Consider the following 26,558-nt stretch of genomic DNA (forward strand, 5'->3'; position numbering starts at 1 on the left):
TCGGTAATCGTAGGTAAGCCCCCACCGTCAACTGCCTCATGGTATTACCACCACGAGTACGTGAGCCGCCAACGACGACTGGTAGATGGTGCCTCCATCGTGAGTGCGCGAGCTCCTATAAGAAATTCGTTGCGCCGCCTTTGGGGGCAAAAAACGGTGAAAGCTAACGTACAAAACCAGAGGGCAGCACAGGATGCGATCGCACAATCCTGTCCGTGAGCAATCTCCCAACTCATCTCTGCTATAATGGCTTCTCCGGCGGTAGGAAAATTCAGAGCCTCCCAGAACCTCGGAAACGGTAAAATGGTCATTTACGGAATTTATTCTTTTTTTAACAGCTCTGGTGTTTGTTAGAAAAATAAAATGGCACAAATTTCTACATCACAGCAACATTCCAATAAGCCTGTTGATTGTTTTTGTGACTCAGACTGGATTCCAGGTTCACTCAGCTAACGATATGCCATTAAGGACGCCTCTCGTTAGGTGAAACAATGCGCGTCGAGCCAAGGTACAACGTTTATTTCGCCTCCTCGGCAAGTACAAAGTACAAACAAATGATACGACCACTATTTACACGCTTATCTTAGGTACCAGCTGGAATTCGACGCATCGCTCATCATCTCCGTCGTCAAGTGGACCGGCCTTGAAAAGCTGACCTCCACCGCCCACGCATCGAGGGGGCCTCACCTTCCGACGTGCATGTCGCGAATTGCCATCTCTTTGGTACAACGCTCAAGGCGCGAGGAGCGACCCCTCTCTTCGTACTCAACCTTCAGACCCGACACCGAAATCGGCGGGGAATTCTTCACAGGCCTTCAACCGAGACGGAACGAATTTCACGGAATTTCACGGAATTTCACCCCGTAATCCATTCGGCACTGTTCGCGGCGAGCCCAGAGTTGCCAACCGACCCGACGTAACGATACTGTACACGACTTTACAGAAATATAGGTGACAACCTACGACACGGTGCAGCTCCCCTTATACGCGAAATCCGCCACTCCACGCGCATCGTCGAAGAAACGTCTTCGTGTCTCGTAATCCTCCTCGCTGGGTGAGGTTGGCAGTCGTCGGTGACCTAATACTTGAAACCGAACGCTGAAATCGCTCGTGCAAACGACCGAGTCGCATTACAGGAGTTAAACAACCCTCGTCCGAATCGTTGGTCGCATTCGGAAACGACCTAAGAGGGATGTAGACCCTGGAGGTACCACCGATGCGCTCTTCGTCATCGACCACATCACCGCGCGACACGACTTCCGCCCCAGATTCCGTACTATAATACTTTAATGGCTACGGCCTACCATTATTGGCTTTTACGGTCCGCTCTCCGCATGCGAGACATTGTAGTGGAATACCTTAATTACATTATAATTGGCAACTCTGGATAGAACGGGGAAGAAGCTGCGAGGGAAATCGGACGCGCGTTGAAGAACGGTTCCACGGGGAGAGGAAATGCGATTAGATTAGTCAGTTAATTAAACTAAGACACGTTAATTGGTCGGATTTGACCGCGATACCCCGATTAAACTCCCAGCTTCTCACGTTTTGGATCCCCGAAGCCTCGAAGGAACCGTTCTTCGAGATTCGTCCAACGTCGTCGGTAACAGGCAGAAGGTCAAGGCGATTTCTACTCCTTACGTACGATCTGGCGCTTAACTAGCGACGCGTGCAATAATAAATAACTTGTCTCGTGTATGCGTGCGTGTACTTATGCGAGCGCGAGCACAAAGGACGCATAGAAAGCTCCCTATCGAACGGGTCCCGGGGGCTCCGTGCGCGTCACAAAGCGATCCTTTTATAGGCGCATTAGAACCGTCCAACGGACCTCGCGTCCGTCACCTCTGTCTCTTCGGCGCTATTTACACGGACCACTGCGAAGTCCTTGCGCCTACCTTTGGTATAGTTTCCTCCGTTGCCGACTTTTTCTTACATTCCTACGCGCAGGTTAACCTGGCATCTTCGTTCCCGGATAATGGAGCTCGGCTCTCCATTGCTTCTCTCCCCACCGCGCGGAGTCGCATGGCCCGGTCGCCGGAGTGGGGGATGCTCGCTCGGACAAGCAGAGCTTCGCCCTGACGCATCAAAGTTGGGATTATCGTTTCCACGGAAAGGACAGCCGGCGACCGTCGCTTTCGCCCGGGTTTCTTCAGATAAAGAAGTAGTTCTCGTAGGTGGAGTAGGGCGACGACTTGGACAGGTGACTCGCCGTGATCGGGGAGGAAGGAACTCCTCGGGAAAATTGAGCGACGCTCGTCGGCGGCCTCGCGGTCTGCATCCTGGACAGGGCCTCCTTCCTCCGGTCGGCGTCGTGGTCGCTCTTCGGGTCGTTGTCGTTGTTGTTGTTGTCGTCTCTTGCCACGGACCTGTTGTTGTACTGGTGGCTGTGGTGGCGCCGATGCTGCTGGTGGGGCGAAAGGGCATCCTCGTCGTTGCGGTCGTGGTCATCCGAGTTGGCGCGGAGTTGCGTCGCGGTCCGCAGGTGCAGCCTCGACATGGCCATCGCCACGGCCGAGTCCGAGGTCCACGTGCTCTGCGGTCAAGAAGTCGCCTTTAAAATCCTACTTCCCCGAGGAGGCAAGCTCGCAAAAAGCAAAACGCCATTTAAAATGCGAAACTCGAGCCTCGAGTAAGCTTCCCCCGGAAAAATGCCTCACACCTCTAGGGGCTATCTACGGTCAAGGCGTCAGCTGTAGAGTAGGTGCACCGTGCCCACCTTTCTCACGTGGGGGACGTAATCAGGGTTGCGCCTGATCCGCAGGTGGTGATCCGAGTCGGTCCACCTCTGGGTAACTCTCAGAGGCGAGTCGTCGGGGTGCAGCTTTCTCTGGTACTCCTCGGCTTCGCAGACCTCGTAGAGGGAGAACCGTTCCACCCTCTCCGTGGAGCCGTAGCAGCTCAGAAGCATCTGAATCAGCTCGTCCACGGTGGTCCGCTCCGAAATCAGGAGGCTCTTGTACTTAGACTGGAAAGCGAAAGGAACTCCGTGTACTCGGAGATAAACCGCGATATCTGGATCTAAGATACTTCGGAGGCACGTTCGCCGTGGTAGCTTCACCGGTGCGCATTGTCATCCCGGGCACGAGCGAGTCCTAAAAATACTACCGCTAAGCGGAGCTGGAACGCATTAAGGCGGCGCGGGACCAGCTCTTGGAGGATTTCCAGAACTCGAATCTACGATTCGATCGGATGTCCCGGTGACACCGAAAACCCGAGGATTCGCCGAATCGCGGACTCCCGTGCATTCTCAAGCCCAGTCTCCTCTTTACTCACCCCTGACATCAGAGCGCTGTCGTAGATCTTGACGAGGCCTCCGCGTCGCGTCTGCAGCGAGAACCTGCAAGAATATGCAAATCTGTAGTCCACCTTAAGAATCCTAAATAATAGTTCTTAAAAAAGAATCCACGCAATCGGAAAATAGAGATACTAATGCTACCCCCTCACTTGCAGCATGGAGCAAAACATGTTTCAATTGGGCCTGATTTTCCTGCGAAATCGGTATACCGCGGAATACAGCTCTTGCAACTAGTTAGACCAACTTTTTAGCAGAAAAAAAAAATTCGGAAAACATACTTACGCCATAAAGACTTGTATATTGTGCTCATTTATTACCTTTTGTTTTTGTCGATTTAATATCTACAGAGATGCGTGGCAGCAAATGAAAAGGTAGCTTAACTATGTGGAAACCAACCTGGAGTCCCCACGAGGGTGGCAAGATTGAAGCACCGCAGGTCTCGCGTCCTCGTCGAGGGGCAAAATCGTGCGGACGTTGGCTCTCCTGACCGTCACCTCCATTGTCATGTAGAAGAGCTTCGGATCTCGATGCCTCATGCGATATTTGTTGAGGAGGTTGCGGACGATCTCGCGACACGTCGTCGCGTAGGTGATGCTCAGGGTCTTGTACTCGATGTCGGGCCGCAGGCAGTTCGCGTAGACCTTGATCGTCGTCTGCGGAGGAAAAAGAAAGAGGATCGTAATTTCGGAGTCCTGCGTGGGTGGACATATTTACGCGAACGGCCCACCAAGATTCACCTTCGTGATGTGCATTAACCAATTCGACATTTCTAAGTTAGAGTCTGACGCGTGTAATAGACGTTCGACCGCGAAACCAAGTAAGGACCGTTCCAAGAGGTGGTCGGAAAAAATTTGACCCTGCGGTCTTCTTCAGGAAGAATGAAATACTGTCAGCCAAACTGGGAAGAAGGATATCGGAAGGTGTCCCAAGATAGAAGCGTCTCTTCTGACATGGATGCGGTATTGACGTCGTCGATGGGGACCAAACCCTGATCTCTATAATAACCGAACAGGTGATTCCTATTCGCTCTAAACGGAGTTTTGTACAAATTCGGAGACACACATGTAATGATGAACGTGAGCCGCGCTGCTAAAAGACATGTCAGTTGATTTCGAGATTCCGAGATTTTCGATCGAATTAAATAGGAATACGTGGCGGAGAAAATTACTGCTAATGTACGGACATGCGAGAATTTATTGAGACCGTGAGATGACTCATGATCCGTATCAATCGATAATTCGATATACCGTAGTCAGTTATAATCGCCACGCCACCTTATGGGGTAATAGATATCCAGTACAGAGATCAGGGAGTTCAGCGCTCCCAGAAGAACCCCGCGACCAAACGTGGCGTTTTCTTTGCGATTCTTTTCCGCCGATCGATCTCCCCGTTTCCTTCGAGCCGCCGCCACTGAAAGCGGATAGAAGAACGCGAGATGAAGCAAAAGACAAAACTCGAGAGCGTTTCTTAGATGCGTAGACTGCGACCCGTAGATCTCGCCGCTTCTGTTCCCGCAGGTCCTTACCCTCGCCAGCTTCCGGTGGAGCGTAATGGCGGAAAAAGGGTAAAACCGCAGGAATCGGCCGGCAGAATGTCGGTCCCCCGATAAGGGGACGTCGATATCGGCCACGTATAGTCCCTAGATACCGAACTCAACGTTTTGGGTGGGTATGAGGCATTCATATCTTTCTCCAAATCCCGGCAGTCTTGTAACCAAAGGTCCCCGGTTACATTCGACGGCCACGACTCCAGTGATAACGACTGTCGCGATAACGCGGCAATTTTCACCAAGGCATCGAGTCCTATATCGGCACCTGTCCAGCTCCAACTCTGCCGGCGCCAAAATCGCGACCGACACATGTTGGCGGACAAAGGACTCCTTGGAAAGATAGGTCGAATAGAATACGAGCAGAATCCGAGCCGCGTTCAGGTGAAGCGAGACGTTTATATTAAGCATTCCCGGCCACTGTTTATATTATACATCATATCACGTTATAATGATTTTTGTAACGAACCGTTTTTATTACCCAGAAGTTAGGTTTAGGCTAAATGTAAAAAATTGTATTATGTTGAATTATGTTGAACCTTGGCATCAGCCGGGCCCACTTCGTAATTTTTTTTATAATTTCAGCTAAACGGGTAATAAACTTTAGAATAATATTTTGATACCAGAAGAGTAGGAATTAATTGATATTTTTCTTCGTTAATAAGCGTCCTCGCGTGAAGAAGTGATGAAGAAAAGTGCTCACACTTCAACCGCTAGCGTAGACTGGGAGACATAAATGCCCTCCCATCCTGCACAGGCGATGCCGTATCTGCAGAGGAGGCATTCATGCCCGCCATTGTACACCACATCGCTGTCACTGACGAAGAGGTACTATGGCGGTTATAACACATATATATCGGAAGTATCTACTTCTTCCCGGGCCTTCGATAGCCCAGCGGTTATGCTCACCGTCTGTACACTGGCGGACATGAATGCCTTTCTTATGGATAATGTGCTGCCAATGTATGGTGGCCGTATTTGCAAGACTCGACCTTGCGGGTGCAAAAGAAATTTTCTGCAAGACTGTAAGATCAAGACCAACTTTGCTCGTTACTATCTATAGATTTCGATATTACCGCACACGTACGATCATACGATCATACGTCTTAACGTATCAGCGTGGATATTGAATATCGAAAAACGACGAGGACGAAACGTCATGAACCCTGTTCGTGTACGACCTGGAAGGATTGCCGTCACTCCTGTTCGTCCCTTGGGAGCCATCCGACCCGGCGTAGCCGCCATCAGCAGTTTTGTCGAAGCACTATCGGGTTTGTCGGCAGCGCCGCGTGTCGTATATCCTCGCCGTTGTCTTTAGCCGACGTTATTATTGTTCGTCGAATAAACTCTAAACCGACGCGTCTGCTTGCGACGCGACATTCTCATCGTCGATGACAACTCGCGTCGAGTTTGGTGCAACCAGCCCACGACAAGCGGGAATGTTTGGTCTGCGCCCAAGAGTCCCAAATAGGGCCGGATCGGATTAACCGACACTGTGGCAACTGTGAAATCTATCAGCCAAAGCAAGAGTGGCGCAATCGATCGATAACCGGCGAACCGACACCGATCGGTCACTGCAAAAGACACCCGTTTAACTTGTCGCGTGGGCATCGATTGCGCCCAACGAGTTTCCGTTGTTCCACATCCGAAATTGTGGATCAAAGAACAGATCTCAACGCTCGTTTAGCTATTATGGGTAACTATGGCCGAAAAAAAACACCATTCATATACTATGGGTGACTACAGTCGCTCGCCACGAATTTATTACAGGCAATAAGTACCGGTAATTGTGACAGTGGGCTAAGAAGAAAATCTAGAGAAAATGGATTTCTCCCATAGTTCGTGTTACATACGTGTAAAATACGATATAAATGACTTAGGCAACTATCACAATCAGCCGCACACTTACTGCTAGTAAAGCCGCATACCGTAGGTACACGGCAGATACTTAAATATTTAGTGCAACTGTCTATTAGGAATATCTCCCCGCTGTTTTAATTGCATCACGTTACGTTAAAAACGGCGATAACTTATTCCTCAACCTAATATTTGAGTATACCTCCGCTTATAAAACAGTCATTTGTTGAATGAATTGCTTTGTGGTGGGATAAATGCTGCGTGCTTCTTGTATGTCTTCGGTGTACGGCTTTACTTGGAAATAATATTTCCACCGACCACTCCGTAATAACAGAAGTATTACGACATTTTCCGGAAGACGTTTAAATCGAATAATATTCATAAATAATATTACTGAAGAGAAAGATCATCTAATGTTACTCGAAGATTTGCAGTTAAAATGGCTAACGAGTTGGGTTATACGCAGTCGTATGTTACGCGTGGTCGGACGATCGTGACGTACCAGTCGGTGAGCGAACTGTAATGCATGTAATGAGTAATGCACAAGCGCTAAATTAGTTCCTCACTTCCGTCTATGAGGACAGATCACGCTGTAGACCGCATCTAATTTCTCTAATTCCCGAGTCCGCCTCCTGCGGTGGATGTGGCCGAGATGAAGAGCCGCCTGTCCGGACAGCTCTGTCACGGATGACGAATCGACGACATTCGCATCATAATTGAACGCGTGATAAAGAAGCCATCCACGACAGGGACATTCCGTTAAATATAATATCTCTGAAAAGTCACCCACTATAGTGGCTATAAAGCATAAATCCAGGACGACGGAGTTGTACGGAACGATTGCGTGAACGCCTCATTCTTCCCTTTGAGTTGCCTCGAATAACCCTTCCCTTATACCGCATCGCGTGAAATTTAGCAGAATGCGAGCGTTCCCGAGGGCAGCATCTGCGAGATATCATTTACGTCGGCATTTCCCGTTTCATTCAAGCATTCAAACGTTTCGGGCGAAGTCATTCACCGGCGAAAGCCCTTGCGGCCGGCAACGTCCGGTCGCGATCACGCTCTTCATCGACTCGAGATGGGTACGCGAAGCCCTCGTTGTCGTCGCTTCCTTCCATTTTGGTGCTAGTCCCTCGCTTTCCAATCCCTACCATACCCATGCTTCGATAAAATCGCGTCAAAAGACGAGACTTCTCCGGTCCGCGTAACCGCGTGCGAAAGTCAGCCGGTTCCCGGCACAGCATTCAGAGAGACCTCTGGGAAAGCGAGATGCGTCGGCGGACTCGCGCGAGCGTTTCGGTTCTCCAAATCGGACGGAGGGAGAGAGAAAAAGAGAGAAAGAGGGAGGGGGAGAGAGAGAGAGAGAGCTCTTTGTTCGCTGCTTCGCCTCTCGGTCCTCTCGCCGAGTCGCGCGTCGCACGGCACGATTCGCACGGATCCGCGCAACTTTCCTGCGTCTATAGCGCGATTCTTCCATAAACGTAGGCTATATGTTCCCCGCACCGCGATCTGACTGTAAAGCGAAATTGAGAGAAATACCGAGAAAGAGAGGAAAAGAGGGGAAGAATCCTCTGTTCTCTCTCCCTCTGGACTCTCCCTGCTGCTGCATAAAACAGCTACGCACCGCGACGGGACGATGGTCTATCTAATAGCAAGAGAAAGGAGGAGAAAGAGAGAAAGAATACAGGGAGGTTTGGTCTTTCTTTATCTTCGCCGCCTTCGCAAGAATTTCAAGAGAGGGTTTGCAGGCTGCACGTGTCTAAAGTTCACACCCGAGGCGCATGAGCTCCATGGATGGAGGATAATGGACATATAACACCGATCTACCCACGAAAATAGCAGAACCATAAAGGAGGAAATAGAGGGGCTGTATTTTCGCCCTTTCTCTCTTTTTCTATGCGAAACGTTTGGGTTGCGGCGCAATATGGCGACCGCCTATCGACTGTCTAGGGGGAGAAAAAAGAGAGAACCCTTCTGTTCGCGCTTTCCCTTTCGCTTCCTCGATATGAATATGATCATGGTTGGCCTCCATGCATTCTACATCAACGGGTCCTTCCGGCGGTTCGACGCGTGCCGAGGCGCCGCGACGCTGGCTTCGGCCCTTCCTGCGTGCCCGTGGCACGACGCCTCTCGGGGCAGGATGCGAGCCATATGGTGTCGGCCCTCCTGCGTCGTGTCCTGCGGCCTTCCTCGTCGTCCTCTTCCCGCCCCTCCTCGGACATCGAGTGGGCACTTCGTTACCTTCCTCCTCTCGAACCTTCTTCCGCTTCTTCGAGGAACTTAGAGAGGTCCGGAGTCGTGGGACGCGGAATCCACTTGGCAATAGGCAGGTCGACGACACGCAGGAAAGTCATACTTAGGAAAGCCTGCGACTCGCGAGTTGCTAATATTTTATATGAGTACGGTATTCATTTGTCGCTAAGAATGCATGGGAATAAAGGTGGCCACTAGGGACGCTTCATAAAAAAAGAAAAAAACGTTGGTCAGGCGGAAGCCACTTTAGAGGCGTTTCGTAGTTAAAGGGTTAAGAAGGTTCCAGTGGGACGCGGAATCCACCTGGCAATGGGCAGGTCGACGACGTCGCAACAGACTCGTGCCCGGGAAAGCCCGCGGCACGCGAGTTACCTCACAAGGTGCCCCGTAGGTGGACGAGGCCCTCCCTCGTGTCCGCGGCCTTCCTCGGCGTGCCTCTTTCCTTTCATTTCCTCTCCCCTCGTAGGCGACGCGACACCGTGTGGGCAATCCACGCCAAGGCTAGTCCCACTTTCCCTCTCCCCGAAAAATTCCCATTTCTCGCCGAGTCGCGCCTCTCTCGTTCGGATGTATCCACGTCCCTCTTGCAGGAGGACCAGCGATGCGACGAGTCGAATACTTTATCGACTGCCTATGCTAGCTTCCGATAGGCGCGGAACGCGTGTAACGCGTAAGGCCAGGAGCCAAGGACCTGACCGTTTCACGAACCTCGCGTTCTTCCTTAGGGCCTTTCTAATCACGTGCCGAAGTTTCAAATCATTCCACTCGCTCAGTTGGTGAAAAGTTTTACAAATGTTTTCACAGATTGATATATAGAACGAGCCTTTCGTACCACCTTAACGAGGACAAGTATTCGGCTTGTCGCATCCCTGGAGCGGGTTTCCTTCAAAAGTCTCCTTTGAAAGTAACCGACCCCTTCGTCCCAAAACTACCCGCGCGGATTCGGCACTCCGTGACAATAGACCGGGTTTCCCGAAGCCCTGATCTACATGCACGGCGCGCGCCGAGATCCCCCTCTGACCCCTGCGCCCCCCCAGAGAGGGGGCTATCGGGACGTCCTTTCATCTCTCTTCCTCTTTCTCGCAGTACCTTTTCTCCTCTCCGTCTCCCGTGGAATACGACGCGACGATAAACGACCGGGCCCGCGCCTCGGCTTCCTGCGAGCGATCGAGAGGGCGCGACGAGGCGAGCCCGGGCGAGCAGCCGAAAGGAAGAGAACACTTAGCGGCGCGTGCCCTCCGCCCGTAGGAAACGACAGCTGGGCTCACGGAGTGAGTTTCCCTCTCGACGAGCGCCCTCCTACGAGCTTCCGGCCGCGCCGCCTCCGTGGCTTCTATCCCGGAGATACCGATTCCTGCCTCCAGATGTCGCGGCGTACCTTTCCCCACGTGCTTTAAACCATGCGTACCTGCACTCGTGCCCTAAGGCTCGGAAAGATTCAGTGAAGGGGAAGATGGGATGACTCGAGGGTACAAACGAGAAAAATTAATACTCCCCTGAAAACGTTCTATCAATGTCGTGTTAAAGTCAAAATTTAACCCCCTTAGTACCGAACAACGATATATCGTCGTTTCACAAGTCCTAACGACTTCGACCGGCACTAAAAGGGTTAAACTAATACGCAATTCGCATCTACCGAGTTAACCGTTTATGGAACTTTTATCCGAACTGTACATACCGAATCTTTTGAAATTTGTATCATTTAAACGCGGAGGCCTTAAGGTAAATCCTGAACATCCGTGAAATTTCGTTATTTTTTTTCTTTTCTTTTATATACATATAATACAGAATTAAAAATGTTTACATAGAAATGAAGAAAATGAAATTTCATGGTTGTCAAGGAGTTTGACTCCGAGAAAGCTTAATAGAGCTTATAAAAACCGAGGAGACATCTCAACATGTACACGTATAGAAGTGTCCTCTCCGTTTCTATAAGTGTCCCATCCTTACTCCAAGAACGAGATAATTTCCCCTAAAAAATTATGTTTACCCGCGAAGCTTCGCAGGACTAGAAGAAAGGGAGGTGCGTTTAATGACCCTAACTCCAAAGGCGGTGGATGTTTTTCCATCGACGCGTCTCTGCGATCCACCGTTAGGGTTGTAGACAGTTTTACTGACGAGCTGTGTACCGTCGAATGTTTTTTCAAGCACGCCCGGAAGGGTTCTCAAGCGGACAATGGAGCGTCACCGACTACTGACGATAATCCGTTCCTTTTCGAGCTCCGACTTCCGGTCGACCCGGATCTGTCCGGACCTTCCGGATCACGCACCAGTAAACCTGCGTGCAGGTCAGAAACTTTGTAGTTTCGATTAATCGTACCCCAAGGAATTGATCGTACCTTAAGGGGATGTGAAAGTGGCATCCGAAAGCTCAATCGTTCATAAAACTTTTCTACGAACTGGGTCTCTCAAATCGTTTCATACTTTAAAGCGTGAATATGGAGACCCAAAGGTTGGTCCTGAAACTCCGGAAATTTCATTTTTTATAAACTATTTTTAAAATACTAATAAAGAAATTTGAAAAGAATTGAAATTTCATGAGCTTCAGGACCTTCCATATAGTTTCCCTATTCACGGTGTAAAGTATCAAACTATTCGGTAAACCAAATTGAGAGAAAAGTTTTATAAACAAAACCTCTTCGATGTCACTTTCATATCACCTTCAGAAGGGATCCTCTAATTATGAAATTATCGCGCCTTCGTGACGATGCAACACGGGACAGAGAAATGAATTACGATACATCGATTTGATTGCAAAAAACAAAATTCGACTGATCTCGACTTCCACGGAATAAGAGCGACGGAAAACGTGTAAAACGTGAACAACGTCGTAAGAATGGAAAATAGAATTATGATATATAATTACGGTTCTGATTTCATCAATGACTAGTATGTTTGTAAATGAGAAATAAAAAGTAATTACATGTATAACCAGTATGTTCATAAAAGGGAAATCTAGCCGGAGTTACAATTTACGTGTAATAAATGATACATTATGATTACGTGTAGAACAACTAATTTTCACCGCCCCTCGGGTTCATTTCTCACAATTTCGTAACAATTATGAATACATGTATTCGTCGTTACAAAAAATTGAATTACCGATTCTGAGGAAGTTTCTACGTATCCACGTTCGGCGTCGATGCATCCCGCGTCCCGATGTGGCAAAAATAAAATTAAAATACTCGATTACCGTGTTTTTGCACCTATACGAGCCACCGTTTCCGCTTACGAAGAGATCTTCCCTTTTAGGGATGATCTCCATCCGTGGATTCTGGAGGACGAGGGCGCAGTCGACCCGGTAGACTGGTTTCTCGGAACTCCTCTTTGCGTAACAAGTTCAGACGTACGAAGTAGGCGTTTACACGGCAATATCTGCTCGCGATGCTCTATTTTCGGTGTAAGACGCCATGTGCGCGAAGAATCAGCTGCTCGTAACCACGAGCGCGTGTTTATGTGTACGCGAGGGAGGTCTGGCTCGACTCGGTACATCCTGGCCCTCGACAGCTGCGATTTTGCTCGCCCTCTTTTTTCGCGGCGTGTATCGAGACACAACGCAGCTCGCGCCTTTTCCCTGTCTTTCTCTGGTCGAGATTTTTCTTCTTCCTTTTTTTCTTCTTTTTTTTCGTTGGCAAGAGCGCACCTCTAGGGCCTCCAGGGCCGGCTCGGCGCGACATGTCGCGGCGACTCCCCGACGCGCCGGCTCGCGTCTCTTTAATTGGTCCTTCCTTCTAACGTTGATTGTTTTAAACGAGAACAACTCGGCCAATTCGAGCGACCGTCCTCCAGGCCGCCGGCGAGCGACACGCGCGATTATTAACGTGAACGCGCGAACCATTCGCGCTCGCGGCGATGCCGCCGACCGTCCTTCGCCGGAAGGTCGGCGACGATCGAAAGGACTCTCGAACGTGAACGGGTGAACGACGCGACCGATAATGAGCGAACACTAGACCTTCGAGACATCACACAAGTCGTAGATTTCAGATTGCTCGATAGCAGCTGATGGACTCCTACATTAGGACCTCGAAATTCGGCTGGCCCATTTTCGCGTTCGTTGCTGCAAGTTAAATTTCTTGCTATAACTGTGCATTCTTTTTCCGCGGGTATAAGGGGTCCTGGAACCCAATTTTCGCCGGAGGAGGCCGTCAATTATCGTCCTGTCACCTTTCTTCGGAAATTACAGTCACGAGATGATTCTGTCAAACGCAACCTTGACTGATCCTCCGCCTGTTAGCGCAAGGGGGACAGAGATCAACGACGTCGAACTCTCACATGTTCAACACTGCATACCTCGGTATTAACCATACAATGGGATTCCTTCAAAGTTAAATGATCACACGAAACAATTGCGATCTAGAGTTCCTTATGAAAGCCTCCGTTATTTCGATGAAAAATTCAGGAAAACATTTTTTTCGTCCAATCTAACCTCCCAGGCTAAACAAATAACGCCTGAATAAGTGTTTCGCTCTTATACGCCGTTCACATATGCATGTGGTGCGAAGCTCCATCGCGTTTCTTGATTTCCGCCTGTACGTCACAGACCTTACCGCGACCCTGATAATTAAACATGTCGTGAAGAATGTCTATGAAAATTGTCCGCCCCCCTATCATAAGAGTTTCCAGAGCCGTATATATCCCTGGCCCGATAAGATGCGTCTAAACTCGGCGAGCGCTATCAGCATCCGACTGCAGGATCAACGAGTCAGGCTTCATCGGTTCAAGCTGCTGTTGGACCAAAACGGATCGGCAGTTACTCAACCAGGCTTACTGCGGCATGTAGCGCTAATGGTTAGCCCATCATTGACCCTTTTTGTCCCGTTACTCATTACGTATCCACGCTTTCTACGTGAATTCCAGATAAGCAAACAGTAGCCGGTGGCACCTCCTCGATAGCGGTGCCCGGGAGGAGCCGACGATCCGACTTTTCCTCCAATCGCTATTTTTACCGCCGCCGGTCTGGATGACGCCACGCGAGTGGTCATCCGCGAGGCCGGCGGGAAGTCCGCGGTGTCGCGATCCGCCGCGGAACGCGGACGCGCGTGACGCGCGCCGAAGGCGCGCCGTGCGTTCTGCACGCATGCTGAGTAAAGCTTGCTCCACACGTACCGATAAATCGTAGCATTTTGTAATCCCAGCAGTCGAATTGAGTTCCGCAGTGTCTACGAAAAAAATATCTGCGTTGGCATTTAGTTCGCACGCGAGCAAAATGTTTACGGATCATTTCAAAATATAAACAGTCATGAATTCACGGGATTTTTACATCGATCTTTTTATCATTACTTTACTGATATGACATACCAATGTGAGGGAATTATTCAAATGAGGGAGCATGCAAACACCGAAGAACAACCAAAGAAATATCTTGTTATACCCAAGAATAATGATTTTAAAGAAAATTGTATGATTTAAAAAAAAAATAATGATTTCAAATAAATTGTCATAATTCCGATTAAACGTTGCATCCAGTTTGAGTTAAATAATTATTCTTTGAATTGATAGAATAATTCTTTAGTATCGTTTAATGAAATATTTCATTGGTTCGACGACATTTCCTCTCAGAGTAAATTCCATGCAAATCGATTCGCAATGATCCTTCGTTCCGTGTGCATCCACCCTTAGTATTCCGGAGGCGAGAGGAGAGGATCGGCGGTGATTGCGCGTCGAAAATCGAGGCTCGCGCCAAGTCGGCGCGAGCCTCGACCTCGGCCTCTTGACTTCACTTGACCGAGTGTCAATGGGGTCCGGTCGGCAACGTGTGCACCAGTAGCCGCGACACCAGAAGGTCCCGGGTATTCTTGGACTTTCCTCAAACCAGGGGCGGTCTACAGGGTAGAAACCGAGAATGAAAACCCGGACGCAGGTGCGACACGTCCTCGTCTAAATCCGCGCCCGTTCCGCACGGATCCCTCCGTCATGACCGTAAACGAGAGCCAGGCCGATGCAGAGGCTTCTCACTTATCCGGAGGTCCCGGAATAATTTCCGTAAGGGAAAACGCGGATTCCTATCCCGAATCGCGGTTACCTTTGTGGTGGTCATAGCATATATATCAGAAGTTCTACCTTCTACGCGGGCTTTCGATAGCTCAGCGATTACGCACAACGCTCATACCACGTACTCTCTCGGGTTTTTTCGAAAATCCCGCTCAGGAGAAATTTTTCGGTGTCTAAGGCAGGGTCTTCCTGAAAGCCTTACTGACGAGTCCTCACAGGCAGACCCGGGATGAAACACAACAACAAATGGGTACACTACACCATCTCCACACCTCCTGACCCAAAGTCCTAACCCAAGCCTTCATTGGTAACCTCGACCATGCTCCGGAACCCTCGAGGAAGATCCACCGGTCCGATGGGCCGGGAACTCTCGGAGTTCCCATCGGAAGGAAACAGCCCTCGTCGGGTTCTAGGGGGTAGGACAGGTGCGGCACAGGTGCAACATTTGCCCGCTCATCGAATCCTCGTTTACGGCTCCCCATATGTCGTATAAACAAATCGGGAAGAAAGCGCACGCTGCCACGAATTCGACCGTTTATAGCGCATTAAGGTGAAGTGAAACACCCTTCAAATCAGTCGATTCGAATACAACACTTATTTTAAGGGTATTATACCAAACTATCCGAAACTTTGACACGTCACCCCTGATCATCTAAGAATTGTCCTGACACATTGAAAATTTGAATTTTTTAACACAGCCCAGACCAGAACCAAAATGGCGTCGAGCTCTCATATTTCGATTGATATACAATTATCGAAGGCTCTGATGTGAGAGTCGAAAGGGTCAGGACAATTTTACGACAATTTAGAACACTCTGGTAGCCGATAAACTCGCATTTCAACGGGATAAAGGCAAAAAAAGTGTTGTATGCGCTTCTATGCTAAAACGATGGGAATACGAGGTCTCGGAGTGAACATCTCATTGATCTGGAAATTACAGATAGCGCAGGGGGTCACTCTGCAGTCAATTAGTTCTCCAGAAAGCATGAATTCAGAGGATCTCTGGAGTTTTATTTCGATTTCTTTATAATTATTGTACGAGAACGACAGGTGGAGTATGCCATTTGGTACAATACCCAATATAATTCGGTACAGCTGTCAATATAAAAACGAACGTCGGCGACGTAGGCATTTAGATAAATCTTCTTCCTTGGCGTATTTCACTTCAACTTAATAGCTATAGAGTTTCGATCGAATCGTAATCGGAGATCGCGTATCGGCCTCGGGGCCAGATTGGGAGCTCGAGCCGATACGACTCGACTTGACCCGAGATCTGACCCGAGCCTAGGGCCAGGATTCAGATCGAATCTTCCAGGGACGTAGAAACGACACAGTGGTGGCATTCATTCCTCTCTAACCCGGAGCTCTACGAACTCGTAGTCGACGCAGCCCGCCTTTATCACCGTTCTAAAACTAATTTTCGGTTGCTTGTCTCTTCCCGGTATTCCCGGCTAATGGGTCTTCGAAAAACGGAAGCCGCGTAACCTTGTTGGGTGGCCTAGCATCTGGCACGGTTGATTTACGATCCACCGACGTATTTACGCCTTTCTGGGTACGGTAGCTTCGCGAAAGCTTCCAGGTTAGGTCGTTTTTCCATCTGGCCGAACAAGTGCGGTGACGTTCTTATTACGTGTTAAGGCCGCTTCGAACGCGTCCGTACGATGTCCATGGCATGCCCTCACATGTCACGTCCGTGAACTGACTGAAACGTCTTAGATTTACATCAGAGTATTCATACATTTCCGTATCAATTTTATATCAACGCGGATACGGAAATATAGAAATACCCCGATACGAAGGGAGACTGAAACATGCTATACCGTTCCGGCGCCGTGACGTCCGTTCCGTGAAAATTTCGCTCTGGATCCCTACCGGACCACTGACACGGACGGACGGATACTTATTCAGAAACGTACCCTAGTAGCATAGAATAATTAATAAATATTTCTCCGTAATCTGCTAAATATCTCAAGCGACAGATTTTTTAACATTTTTTGTAGATTTCATTCGAACATATTTGAAATATTTCTTGGAAATCTCAATGACACGTTTAGTTTCAATAACTTATAAACATATGTAGAAATTATATTTTTTAACCTATGAACATAGTAAAAATACATTTCCTACTTGACGACTATTATCGGACACTTCATTTGGTATGAAAAATCACGAGAAATTTTTCTAATATTTTCGTTCCGCTATTTCATTATGGGAGCAAAACGTGTGATTTTGATTTTAAGTATTTTTAAAACGTTTATAATGTATTCGGTGGATAATATTAAAAAAATACTTGTATTAAAATCAAACGATATGTTTTGTATACCTGGTAGGAAAATATCATGAAAACACATGGAGCTAATATTATATAAATATTGAAGAGATAATATTCTACAGTAAACGTTTTGCAAATATTTAAAATGTCTGCTGAATATTAACAAAATGTACGATATTCGTTGAATATATTAAAAATATAAGACAAATATTTTGTGCTACTAGGGTATGAACGCTCCGATATAAATCCAAGAAGACGTTAGATAGATCATTTCACGGACACGATATGGATAAGCCTGAGTCTCTATTCAAGTCACATACGCAGCCGAGCCTTGATAGCAAACATCGCTTCCGGTTTCTATGCATCCGATTTACCTCGTAATGATCGCATTCCCCGAATGCGAGGGCTCATTTGGGCACAAAAAAGCGCCACTTTTGGAGGGTCGCGTGCTCGTAGATCCTTCGCGGCGTCTATTTCCGAACCTCGAGATTTACCCGGGCTCCGGCTCCGGGTTTTTGTCCCGGATTTGTTGTCCTACGAGCGAACGCGGATGTCGGTGTGCGCGTTATCGTTGCACGTGCGTCGCACCTGCGTACCGACTCGCCGCTCCGATTGCGTCTCGTCGCAGGAAACTCCGGGAACTCCCCTCCAGCCACCCCTCAAAGGGTTGCGAAGCAACCATAGACGTAGGATATACAGCCTACGCAACCTAATCCGACAATGAAGGCATTAAAAATGAAAGCGAGGACAAAGAGGCTGATCTTTCACTCCCCCCCTTCTTTTTCCGCGAACAATCGCGCATGGCGAGATATGATTGATTACCGACAAAAGAGAAGGAGGCGTCTTCTCTGCTTGACTTCTTTCCTTCTCTCAATCTCCGAAAGAACACCAAGAGAAGGGTTGGGGATTTGGGAGTCCCAAACATCCTACGCCCATGAAGGCTACGCGTAATCTCTCGTGGTACCATAAACTCGTAAAAAACGTCGTATCTCTCCTCCCACAAGAACCGCCAACTATCCATGGGCCCGGTTTACATAGCTAACCTTTTCGGCGTTAAGTACTGGCAAAGAATTCAAAACTAACACCCGAGACCAAAAGGATACGGACACGTGAGCCGCCGTGCTCAATAATTAGTGTGTTAGCCAACCGGTAGCGGCGTTGGGATCATCCCTCCGTCTCTCTTAAGATGTGAAAGCGGCATCCGAAAGCTCAATTGTTCATAAAACTTGTCTACGTACTGGGTCTCTCAAATCGTTTCATACTTTAAAACGTGAATATGGAGACCCTAAGGTAGGTCCTGAAACTCGCGAAATTTCATTTTTTGTAAACTATTTTTAAAATACCAATAAACAAATTTGAAAAGAATGGAAATTTCATGAGTTTCAGGACCTTCCTTACAGTCTCCCTATTCACGGTGTAAAGTATCAAACTATTCGGTAAATCGAATTGAGAGAAAAGTTTTATAAACAAAACCTCTTCGACGCCACTTTCACATCCCCTTAATCTTATGGCGATATGGGGCAGGACACGTGCGTTCTCTCTTTTACCCCTAATCTTGGTTTGTCAGTCGATTTAGAGCATCAAGCGTAATTATCAAATCAGTACTTCTATGGAAACTCCTGAATTCTTTGGTACTTATCACTTTTCAAAAACACATTATACGCATACGTGACGCTCCAATGCGTCGAGTGACCACGAAAAAAAAGAAAAAAATCCGGGAGGACGAATGAGAAAGAGAGAGCGATGAGGCAGCCTTATACGTGTCTACACCCGGATGTATCTAGTCGGACGATCCCCCGGAATATTACGACTCGTATCCTGATTACGGGCCAATTGTGAGCGTTCGTGTATAGACGCAACGCGTTCCTCCGTGCTAGCCGCGACAACAACATGGCGTCGATCTCGGGTCACGCACGTCAGGATGCGGGCCAACGTCATAGACGTAAATTGAAGTAGAACTCTCCCTTCTACCTGATTCTACCGGCCGGGACTGGCGCGCCGATCGCGCAGCGGAAATGCCAAGAAGTTCGGCAGTGGGTTTGAAATTCGGAACGGAAGACTATAAACATCCAACATGACGTCGGAAAGGTGAAATACTCCCTCTCTCTCGAAAAAAAAAAAAAATGCGTTAGCTAACGCTTGACCGAAGAAAATATTCAATATAGCAAAACTCGGGCTTAATGGGAACATGACCAAGGACCAAAAAACGAGAAATTTCCATGGCGACGGAGTTATCGATATTGCAGGGCGACGTGAAATAAAGAGAAGGAATATATGGTATATATATGGCCGTAGGATACATGAACCCCATACCCTGGTTTGATTAGAAAGATAGCAGAACCGAAAAAGCGATAACGGGGAGGTTGTTCTCTCTTTTCTTGTGAAAAAAAAAAATGCACAAAGGAATATGGCGACGGCTAATTTAACGATTATTTAATGGCAATACAGAGAGAAAAAAAAAAGGAGGGATAGTCTTCTGCCCCTCTTTTTTCTTCCCGCTGCCGTCTGAAGAACATCGAGGAAATGGCGGAGTTTTCAGGCTCCATATATCCTACGTCCACGAGGAAAATATACGTAACAAGGAAACATTGACAAAGAAGTGGTACGTTATACAGAGAGAAACGCAATGCCGTACCTACCGCATTGTTAGCCTAGTGGCAATTGTCGTGGGCATTAACGATCAATTTCTTGTTCCTCGGTAACAACGACATAGCGGATACCGGTGTAAGTTAAGGACTTGAAATTGTAGATTTTAAAGTTACGCGTTACATCGGTGAGTATCCGAAAATGAGTCGCCTTAGGGGCACTTTGTTCCCGGATTGCCGGAACCGGCGTTTTCCTTCGATACGAGTGACGTAAATTCCGCGAACGACCGGGATTTTTACAACTTCTCCGGCAGCTTCTTGTCGGATGGAACGCGCGATGCCTAAAATGGCCGGAAGTCGAAACGATCTCGGAAACGTCGTACTAATCAGGAGTGGCTAGAATGGAGACTATAAATACCGGCGGACGACGTTTTCCGTGCCGCCGAGGAATTCGCGCCGCGTTATATCTGCAATTGTTTACTGCCCCGTCGTAATCTCCGGCACGATTACAGCCAAGGGAAACATCGGTGCCCCTTATCTTAAGATTCGTACCCCGTGGGAGGGCGTGTTTTGACCGCCACGAGGGGATAACGTTCCCTATCGTGAAACCGAGCTCAAAAGTTATACTTTTCCCTGGCCCTTAAAGATACCCTCCGAGTAACACCCTGTGTACTCAACGATAAGAAAAGCTTTACAACGGGCCACTCATCCCTACACTAATTGAAATTCCCATTTCATACAGAGAGTTTTCCGACAAATTGCAGACACGTCATCGCCGCTGAATTGTACCAAGAAAGGCGTATACACGTGCAAAGCAACTGTAACAATGTGTAGTTTCAGAGTAAACACATTTTCAAGTGTGCAAGTACTTGGCGCGAAACCCTATCAAGTTTCCTGATAGTGATGGATATAGTAGCAAACATACACAATAGCAATTTTTATGTTAACGTATAGGTAATTACGTCGAACGACGCGCTGCTTTAAACGCACGCGACAAAACGCAAAATCCAATTCTCGTACCGAAAACGAGAATATCAGTTCATGGACCCATAATCCTGCTTCTAATAATCGCAATATGTATATTATCGGACATCAGATATCCAGTCATTATGCAAAACAATGCAATCGATTAAACGTCAGCGACCACAGCTCATCGTTAGGAATCGCAAGTCTCCCTCGACTCCGAGCTGCGGCTTAAAGGCGGTTCTCGTTTGGAAAATCGTAGCGATTTTCACGTCGGTCGACGAGGGAGTGGCTAGAAGCGGGGAAAACGAGCGGAAGTCGTCTGCGGGGTCCGACAGCGTGGAAACCGCAGCGGGCCCGCCGTCCAATTGGCGCGTGCGAGAGCCGAGAGTGAAACTCTCCGCGACTGTCGGGCCTGAGAAAAAGTTTGCGATCTACGCATTTCAAGGCGGTCCCTCTCCCTCCCTCCCTCTCTCTCTTCCTCTCATTATTTTAGAGAAATAATTGTCGAGATCCTGCTCCGTTCTCTCGGCCGGCTCCCATTCTTCGCGGTCTCTCTCTCTGTCTCGAGGGGCCCGAGGACCCTCGATCCGCAGCGGCTCCTTTTTTCCGCCTTCAGCTGGTCGCAATATGCGCGACAATTCCCGGCTCGACGCATTCGGCTCCCTTGCGGTTTTTTCGATCCGCCAGAGAACCGCTCCTCTCTTTCTCTCGAGAGAGGCGGACCCACGCACCCAAGGGACTCTTCTACGACTCGTTCCCATCAATTAAGGATCCTCAGACGTTACTCTCGCTCCCGTTTTTACTTAGCCCTCCGAAAGTTCTACTAAACCCATCCAGATTCGCAGGCAATGAGAGTCGATGCCCCGGCGAACAAAGAGACTCGGGCGTGCCAGGGACACTCGGCTGCGTTTCGCGCCAAGCGCGTTTTCGCCGCCGCGCGACAAATCCGATTCCGGTTGATTCATCCCCCTTTATGGACAAAACGGATTCTGCCCGACCGTATTACCGACTGCACTTGTTCGGGTGAGATTAGTCACAACTCGTTGCCGCCGCATACCTGTCCCGAGAAAGTGTTGAATCAACCGTAATTGCATGGTTAAGAACGTCACACTTCCCAGGACGAGGTTTCTACGATCGGGCGCTGAATTTCTCCTGGTCCAAAGTTCAGGGATAAGTTATATATCATCCTCGTTGCCTACGTTGATCCCCATATTAACTAGATAGCTAATTGGTACCAACTCCGTACCTAACTCCTAGCGCGATAATTTTAACCACATTCGCTTTCTCGTGAAATTCTGATTATGACCGATACGTCGCTAAAAAATGTCGTAACGGCGTGATGTCAAAATGACGTCATTTTAAGAATGTCATAATGGTGTCGCACTTTCATGGGGGAAAAAAAGAAACCTTATGACGTCAATATGCTTCGTCGAAAATTTCATCAGAAATGGTTAGAAGAATTAAAAAGTTATTCGAGTTGAAAAAAGTTAAAAGGAACTCCGCGCTGCTTTCGACGCATGTGCAGGCACTGGAATATCAGTTCATAAGCCCATAATCCGAGATGCTTCTACTTGTCATACCACTTCATGAGTCACAGTGTTCTTCATAGCAATGCGCTTCTTCTGCGTCCTCGTACTGCACTCATATTAAAATCACATTGTGACGTCTAATTTGACTTTCATATCGGACATTAAATTGAATGAATGCAGTCATTGAATGACAATATGAGTCTGACATACCGCCTGCAGACCCGTACGTAGATAAACAGAACATTTGGCTGAAATGTAGCACAAATTTAACCCTCTATAGCGCACGACCCCGAACTCGCATACCTCCACATTAACATTTTAAATCTCATTTAATATGTCCGACATAACTCAGTGCATTACTGGTTAGCAACCAAGGATTATACTTCTAAATCAAACGTATCGATATATGAATTTATAAAAAAGTATATAAACTATGTTTGTAAACAAATATCCCACGTTCCCAAGTGTAACGCGTTATATCAGTTCTTTACGGCTTGAGAATGGAAGTGAGTTACGGAGGATGAAATTGTCATATGAGGGCATCTTTGTATTGCAGATGATACGGTGATAATTTAGGTGAACCGCATACACGATGCGATTGTCACGTCTGTCCGGACAGGGACGACATACTCTGGACTAACCTGTTGGGACTTTGCGTCCGCTGGCGAGAGGCTGGTGAGGGCTGCGAGGGAGGCGCAGGACGAGGCCCTCGAGGGCGGCGGCGTGTCTCCTGGAGTGGGACTTCCGCTTCCGCAGCTACCGGGGTCCCCGCACCCTCCGGGCCCCCCGCAGCCGGTGCCCGATGCGAGGCTCAGACTGTCCGCTCGCCCCCGCCATGGCGAGAGCGACACGTGCTTCAGCATCCTGCCGAATCCGACTTCTTGCTTTTCAGGTGTCCGTGCTGAAATAAAATGGCAAGGCGTTAAAATCATACACGACTTCGGCATCCCATCGAGTACACCTTCTTGCTTCCCAGTCCGCGCTGAGACCCCCGACAACGCGTTAAAGTCGACTCGTACCCTCCGTTGGACACGGCGCGGATACGACACATTAAGGTGAAGTGAAACACGTCGAGGAACTTGATCGACGTCGATAAAGATTTTTCTAAATGCCTACGTTGCCGACGTTCGTTTTTATATTGACAGCCGTGTCGAATTATATTGGGTATTGTACCAAATGGCATACTCCACCTGTCGTTTTCGCACAATAAATATCAAGAAATCGAAGTAAAACTCCAGAAATCCTCTGAGTTCATGCTTTCAAGGGCCCTAATTGACTGCAGAGGGACCCCCTGCGCCATCTGTGATTTCCAGGTCAATTAAATGTTCACTCCGAGACCTTGTATTCCCATCGTTTTAGCATAGAAGCGCATACAACACTTATTTTGCCCTTATCCCGATAAAATGCGAGTTTATCGACTACCAGAGTGTTCTAAATTGTCGTAAAATTGTCCTGACCCTTTAATTTCTCCTATCAGAGCCTTCGATAATTGTATGTTCAGGGCTGGCCTAAGTTAAACAATTTTTTCCAAAAATCCAAATTTTGGATGTGTCAAGACAATTTTTAGATGATCAGGAGTGACGTGTCAAAGTTTCGGACAGTTTGGTCTAATATCCTTGAAAAAAAGTGTTGTATTCGAATCGACTGATTTGAAGGGGGTTTCACTTCACCTTAAGGCGGCATGAAAGTGGGATTTAAAGGTACTCGTTTATGAAACTGATTAAACTTTTCTTCGGACGGGATACACCGAATCGTTTGCAATCTAATCACGTGAAAGCGGGGGCTTTAAGGAAGGCCAGGATCCTAATAAAATTTAATTTTCATACAAAGTTAAAAAAGAATATGTATGTAAACAAGTTGGACAAAAATACATGGGCGTGAAGACCTTCCTCGTGGCCTCCGCATTCACGTGGTAAGATTTCAAACGATTCGGTGCACCCGATTCCGAGGAAAAGTTTCATAAACGCCACTTTCGTGTGAACAGTGAATACAAAAATTCAAGAATTGCCGGAAACGCTCCGTTTCCGCGCCAGGTCCGACCGGGTAGTAGAAATCGACCTTCACGTCGGGCTCCCACGAGACCCAGGTAACTCTGACTTTTGGAGATATGTGCCGCCTCAACGGGAATCGGATTCCCACTTTGGGCCGAGGTTATTGCCCACTGAGCAGGGAAATCTGCCGGGCACAGTGGTCGCCGCATAGTCGGCGCCGAACATGCTCTACCACGCGTATCGAATCTCCGGTGTGAGTTTCCTCCCCGATCCCTCAGCCCAGCATGCATGAGCACATTACGCGGTCGTTAAACGATTGTCCGCGTATATCGAGATAGGCAAGTTCAAACATTGTCTCGGACAACACCCGTCTGCGTTCCCGCGAAGCTCGTCATCAAGATCAGACTGCAATCCCACGTATCCACAAAAGAGGTCTTCGATGTTTACATAGATATCAACCCGACAACCATTAAGTTGAGATGAAAGGGTCATTCTATATATAAAAACGTCAAGATATTTATAAAACTTTTCTCCAAACTCTGTGCACAAAATCATTTGAAACTTCAGGACGTGATCCTCGTGAAATTTAATTTTTAATAACAAACTTTATTATTTAGCCCAGACTAGAACCAAGAATACATACGTTTCTTTTTTTCTTTTAAATCAAAATTTCATGAACATCGTGTTCTTCCTTGGACCCTTCACAGTTACGTGCTGAAGTTTCAAATGATTCGGTGCACCCGGTTTGAAGAAAAGTTTTATAAACATTTTCACCCTTTCATATCACCTTAACGCGTGGTTCGGCATCCTTGGGCCACCCCTGCACCACGTGCCCTCTCATTGCCTGCACTGTCCAACGGTCGAGCAGGTAGTCGAAGTCTTGCACTCGAGGACCGACGAAGAGACTCAAAGGACCCTGTTCTAAACGACCCTCACCAAAACGGGCTCAAAGACTCGTGAGTATTGACCATCGCGATTTCACAATACTTAAATACTTAAATACTTAAATATTTAAATATTTAAATATTTAAATATTTAAATATTTAAATACTTAAATACTTAAATACTTACGATTGCAGGGACGAATCCGTGAAAGAATCACCAGGTAGTCCCAGGGCGCGCCGATCGTCCACCAAGCATCGAGTCAACGCGGAAAGAGACAACGGGGACCGGGCCCCGCAGTGTCGCGGTGTCGCGTCGGGCGCAGACTGGCCCACGCTCTCAGACGGCGAGCGCGAGTTCGTCTCCTTCCCGCAGAGGCGAGTCGGGCATGTTCGCAGCGTCTAATGTTCGCTATCGGTGGCTCATACGGTCCCCGAGACGCGTAACAGGAGATAACATCCCGTCGGCTGGGGCAATCGACCGCGATAAACGTCCGCACGCTCGGAACGTTGCACTGCGACTGATTGCGGGCCGCGCTCCGCGGCGAGCCGGGCGCCGGCACAGCGTGCGGGCTGCGCGCTGCGGGCTGGGCCCTAGCGCCGGAGAGGGGGAAGGAGGGAAGCGACTCCTTCCTCGTCCCTCTCGCGGCGACCGGTAGGGGAGAAAAGGAGAGAGCGAGCGCACACGTTGAGCAGTCTTCGCCAAGGGACCGACGAGAGGGGCGGCCCGCGGAGTGGGGAGGCGGCCATCTTGGGTTGTGTAGCTTTTCCTTATCCCTTATTCCCGAGTCCCCACGGCCTCGCAACGGAGCGTAGGCGTGGGCCCAGGGCCCGACGCGAGTTCTCGCCCAGAAAGGGAAAACTGCGTCGCGCGCCATTGGACGGAGGAGGAGTGAACCGGGTATGGGAGGTATTTCACAGGAATTTTTCTGTTTGTTCAGGGAGAAAGACATTTTAAATGTCCTGTCGATGGTTCTAGGATGTCCAAGGTACTTGTTGGGGTTTTGTTTTTCCTCTCCTCGGTGCGGCTTTGCTTCCCCGTCACGTTGGACGGACACTACCAGTTACGTTCTGGCGACGAGAGATAAGGCATTTGTTCCGGGGCCATGCTGTCCGGATGTAGTGGGAGATAGTTGAAAACTATTCCGATATGCAGTTATGGCGATGGGAAGGCCACTGTCAGGGTGGAGATAATGAGCATGGATTTTGGAGGAAGTAGTCTGTGCATATCCGCGGGCCCTATGAATATTCTGCCCCGAAGTTGGGTCCCTTGTTGAGGAGATAATGTGCTTTTTGTTAAGAAAAAGAAATATGGAGAACTGGAGAGAGACGTGAAGGACATCGAGTAAAAATGTTCTTGTCGTGTGACAGGTACTCGCCGGTGCCTGGTGG

General features: G+C 48.4%; 1 protein-coding gene and 1 long non-coding RNA gene across 2 annotated transcripts; one reads left to right on the forward strand and one right to left on the reverse strand.

Annotated features, from left to right (window-relative positions):
* Positions 1 to 264: 264 nt before the first annotated feature.
* LOC105704500 lies at positions 265 to 728 on the forward strand. The gene is made up of 3 exons (XR_001104462.1): positions 265 to 298; positions 440 to 508; positions 588 to 728. It is a non-coding gene; the product is annotated as an uncharacterized LOC105704500 (long non-coding RNA).
* Positions 499 to 25,703, reverse strand: LOC105704499. The gene is made up of 6 exons (XM_012433775.2): positions 25,357 to 25,703; positions 22,936 to 23,195; positions 3,692 to 3,948; positions 3,274 to 3,337; positions 2,717 to 2,965; positions 499 to 2,533 (listed from the first exon to the last, which is right to left on the reverse strand). The coding sequence occupies exons 2-6, from the start codon at positions 23,155 to 23,157 to the stop codon at positions 2,150 to 2,152; spliced, it is 1,176 nt and encodes a 391-aa protein (XP_012289198.1). The 5' UTR covers positions 23,158 to 23,195; positions 25,357 to 25,703; the 3' UTR covers positions 499 to 2,149.
* Positions 25,704 to 26,558: the final 855 nt, after the last annotated feature.

The sequence above is a fragment of the Orussus abietinus genome, unplaced genomic scaffold (genome assembly GCF_000612105.2).
Source record: "Orussus abietinus isolate OABI.00-Male unplaced genomic scaffold, Oabi_2.0 scaffold6, whole genome shotgun sequence".
NCBI classification, from domain to species: domain Eukaryota; kingdom Metazoa; phylum Arthropoda; class Insecta; order Hymenoptera; family Orussidae; genus Orussus; species Orussus abietinus.

Excerpts from the sequence above, each read along its gene's own strand:
- LOC105704499 (XM_012433775.2), bottom strand. The coding sequence starts at position 23,157 with ATGCTGAAGCACGTGTCGCTCTCGCCATGGCGGGGGCGAGCGGACAGT. Across the intron at positions 3,338-3,691 it reads CACCCTCGTGGGGACTCCAG|GTTCTCGCTGCAGACGCGAC; the intron begins GTTGGTTTCCAC and ends ATATTCTTGCAG. Across the intron at positions 2,966-3,273 it reads ACAGCGCTCTGATGTCAGGG|TCTAAGTACAAGAGCCTCCT; the intron begins GTGAGTAAAGAG and ends TTCGCTTTCCAG.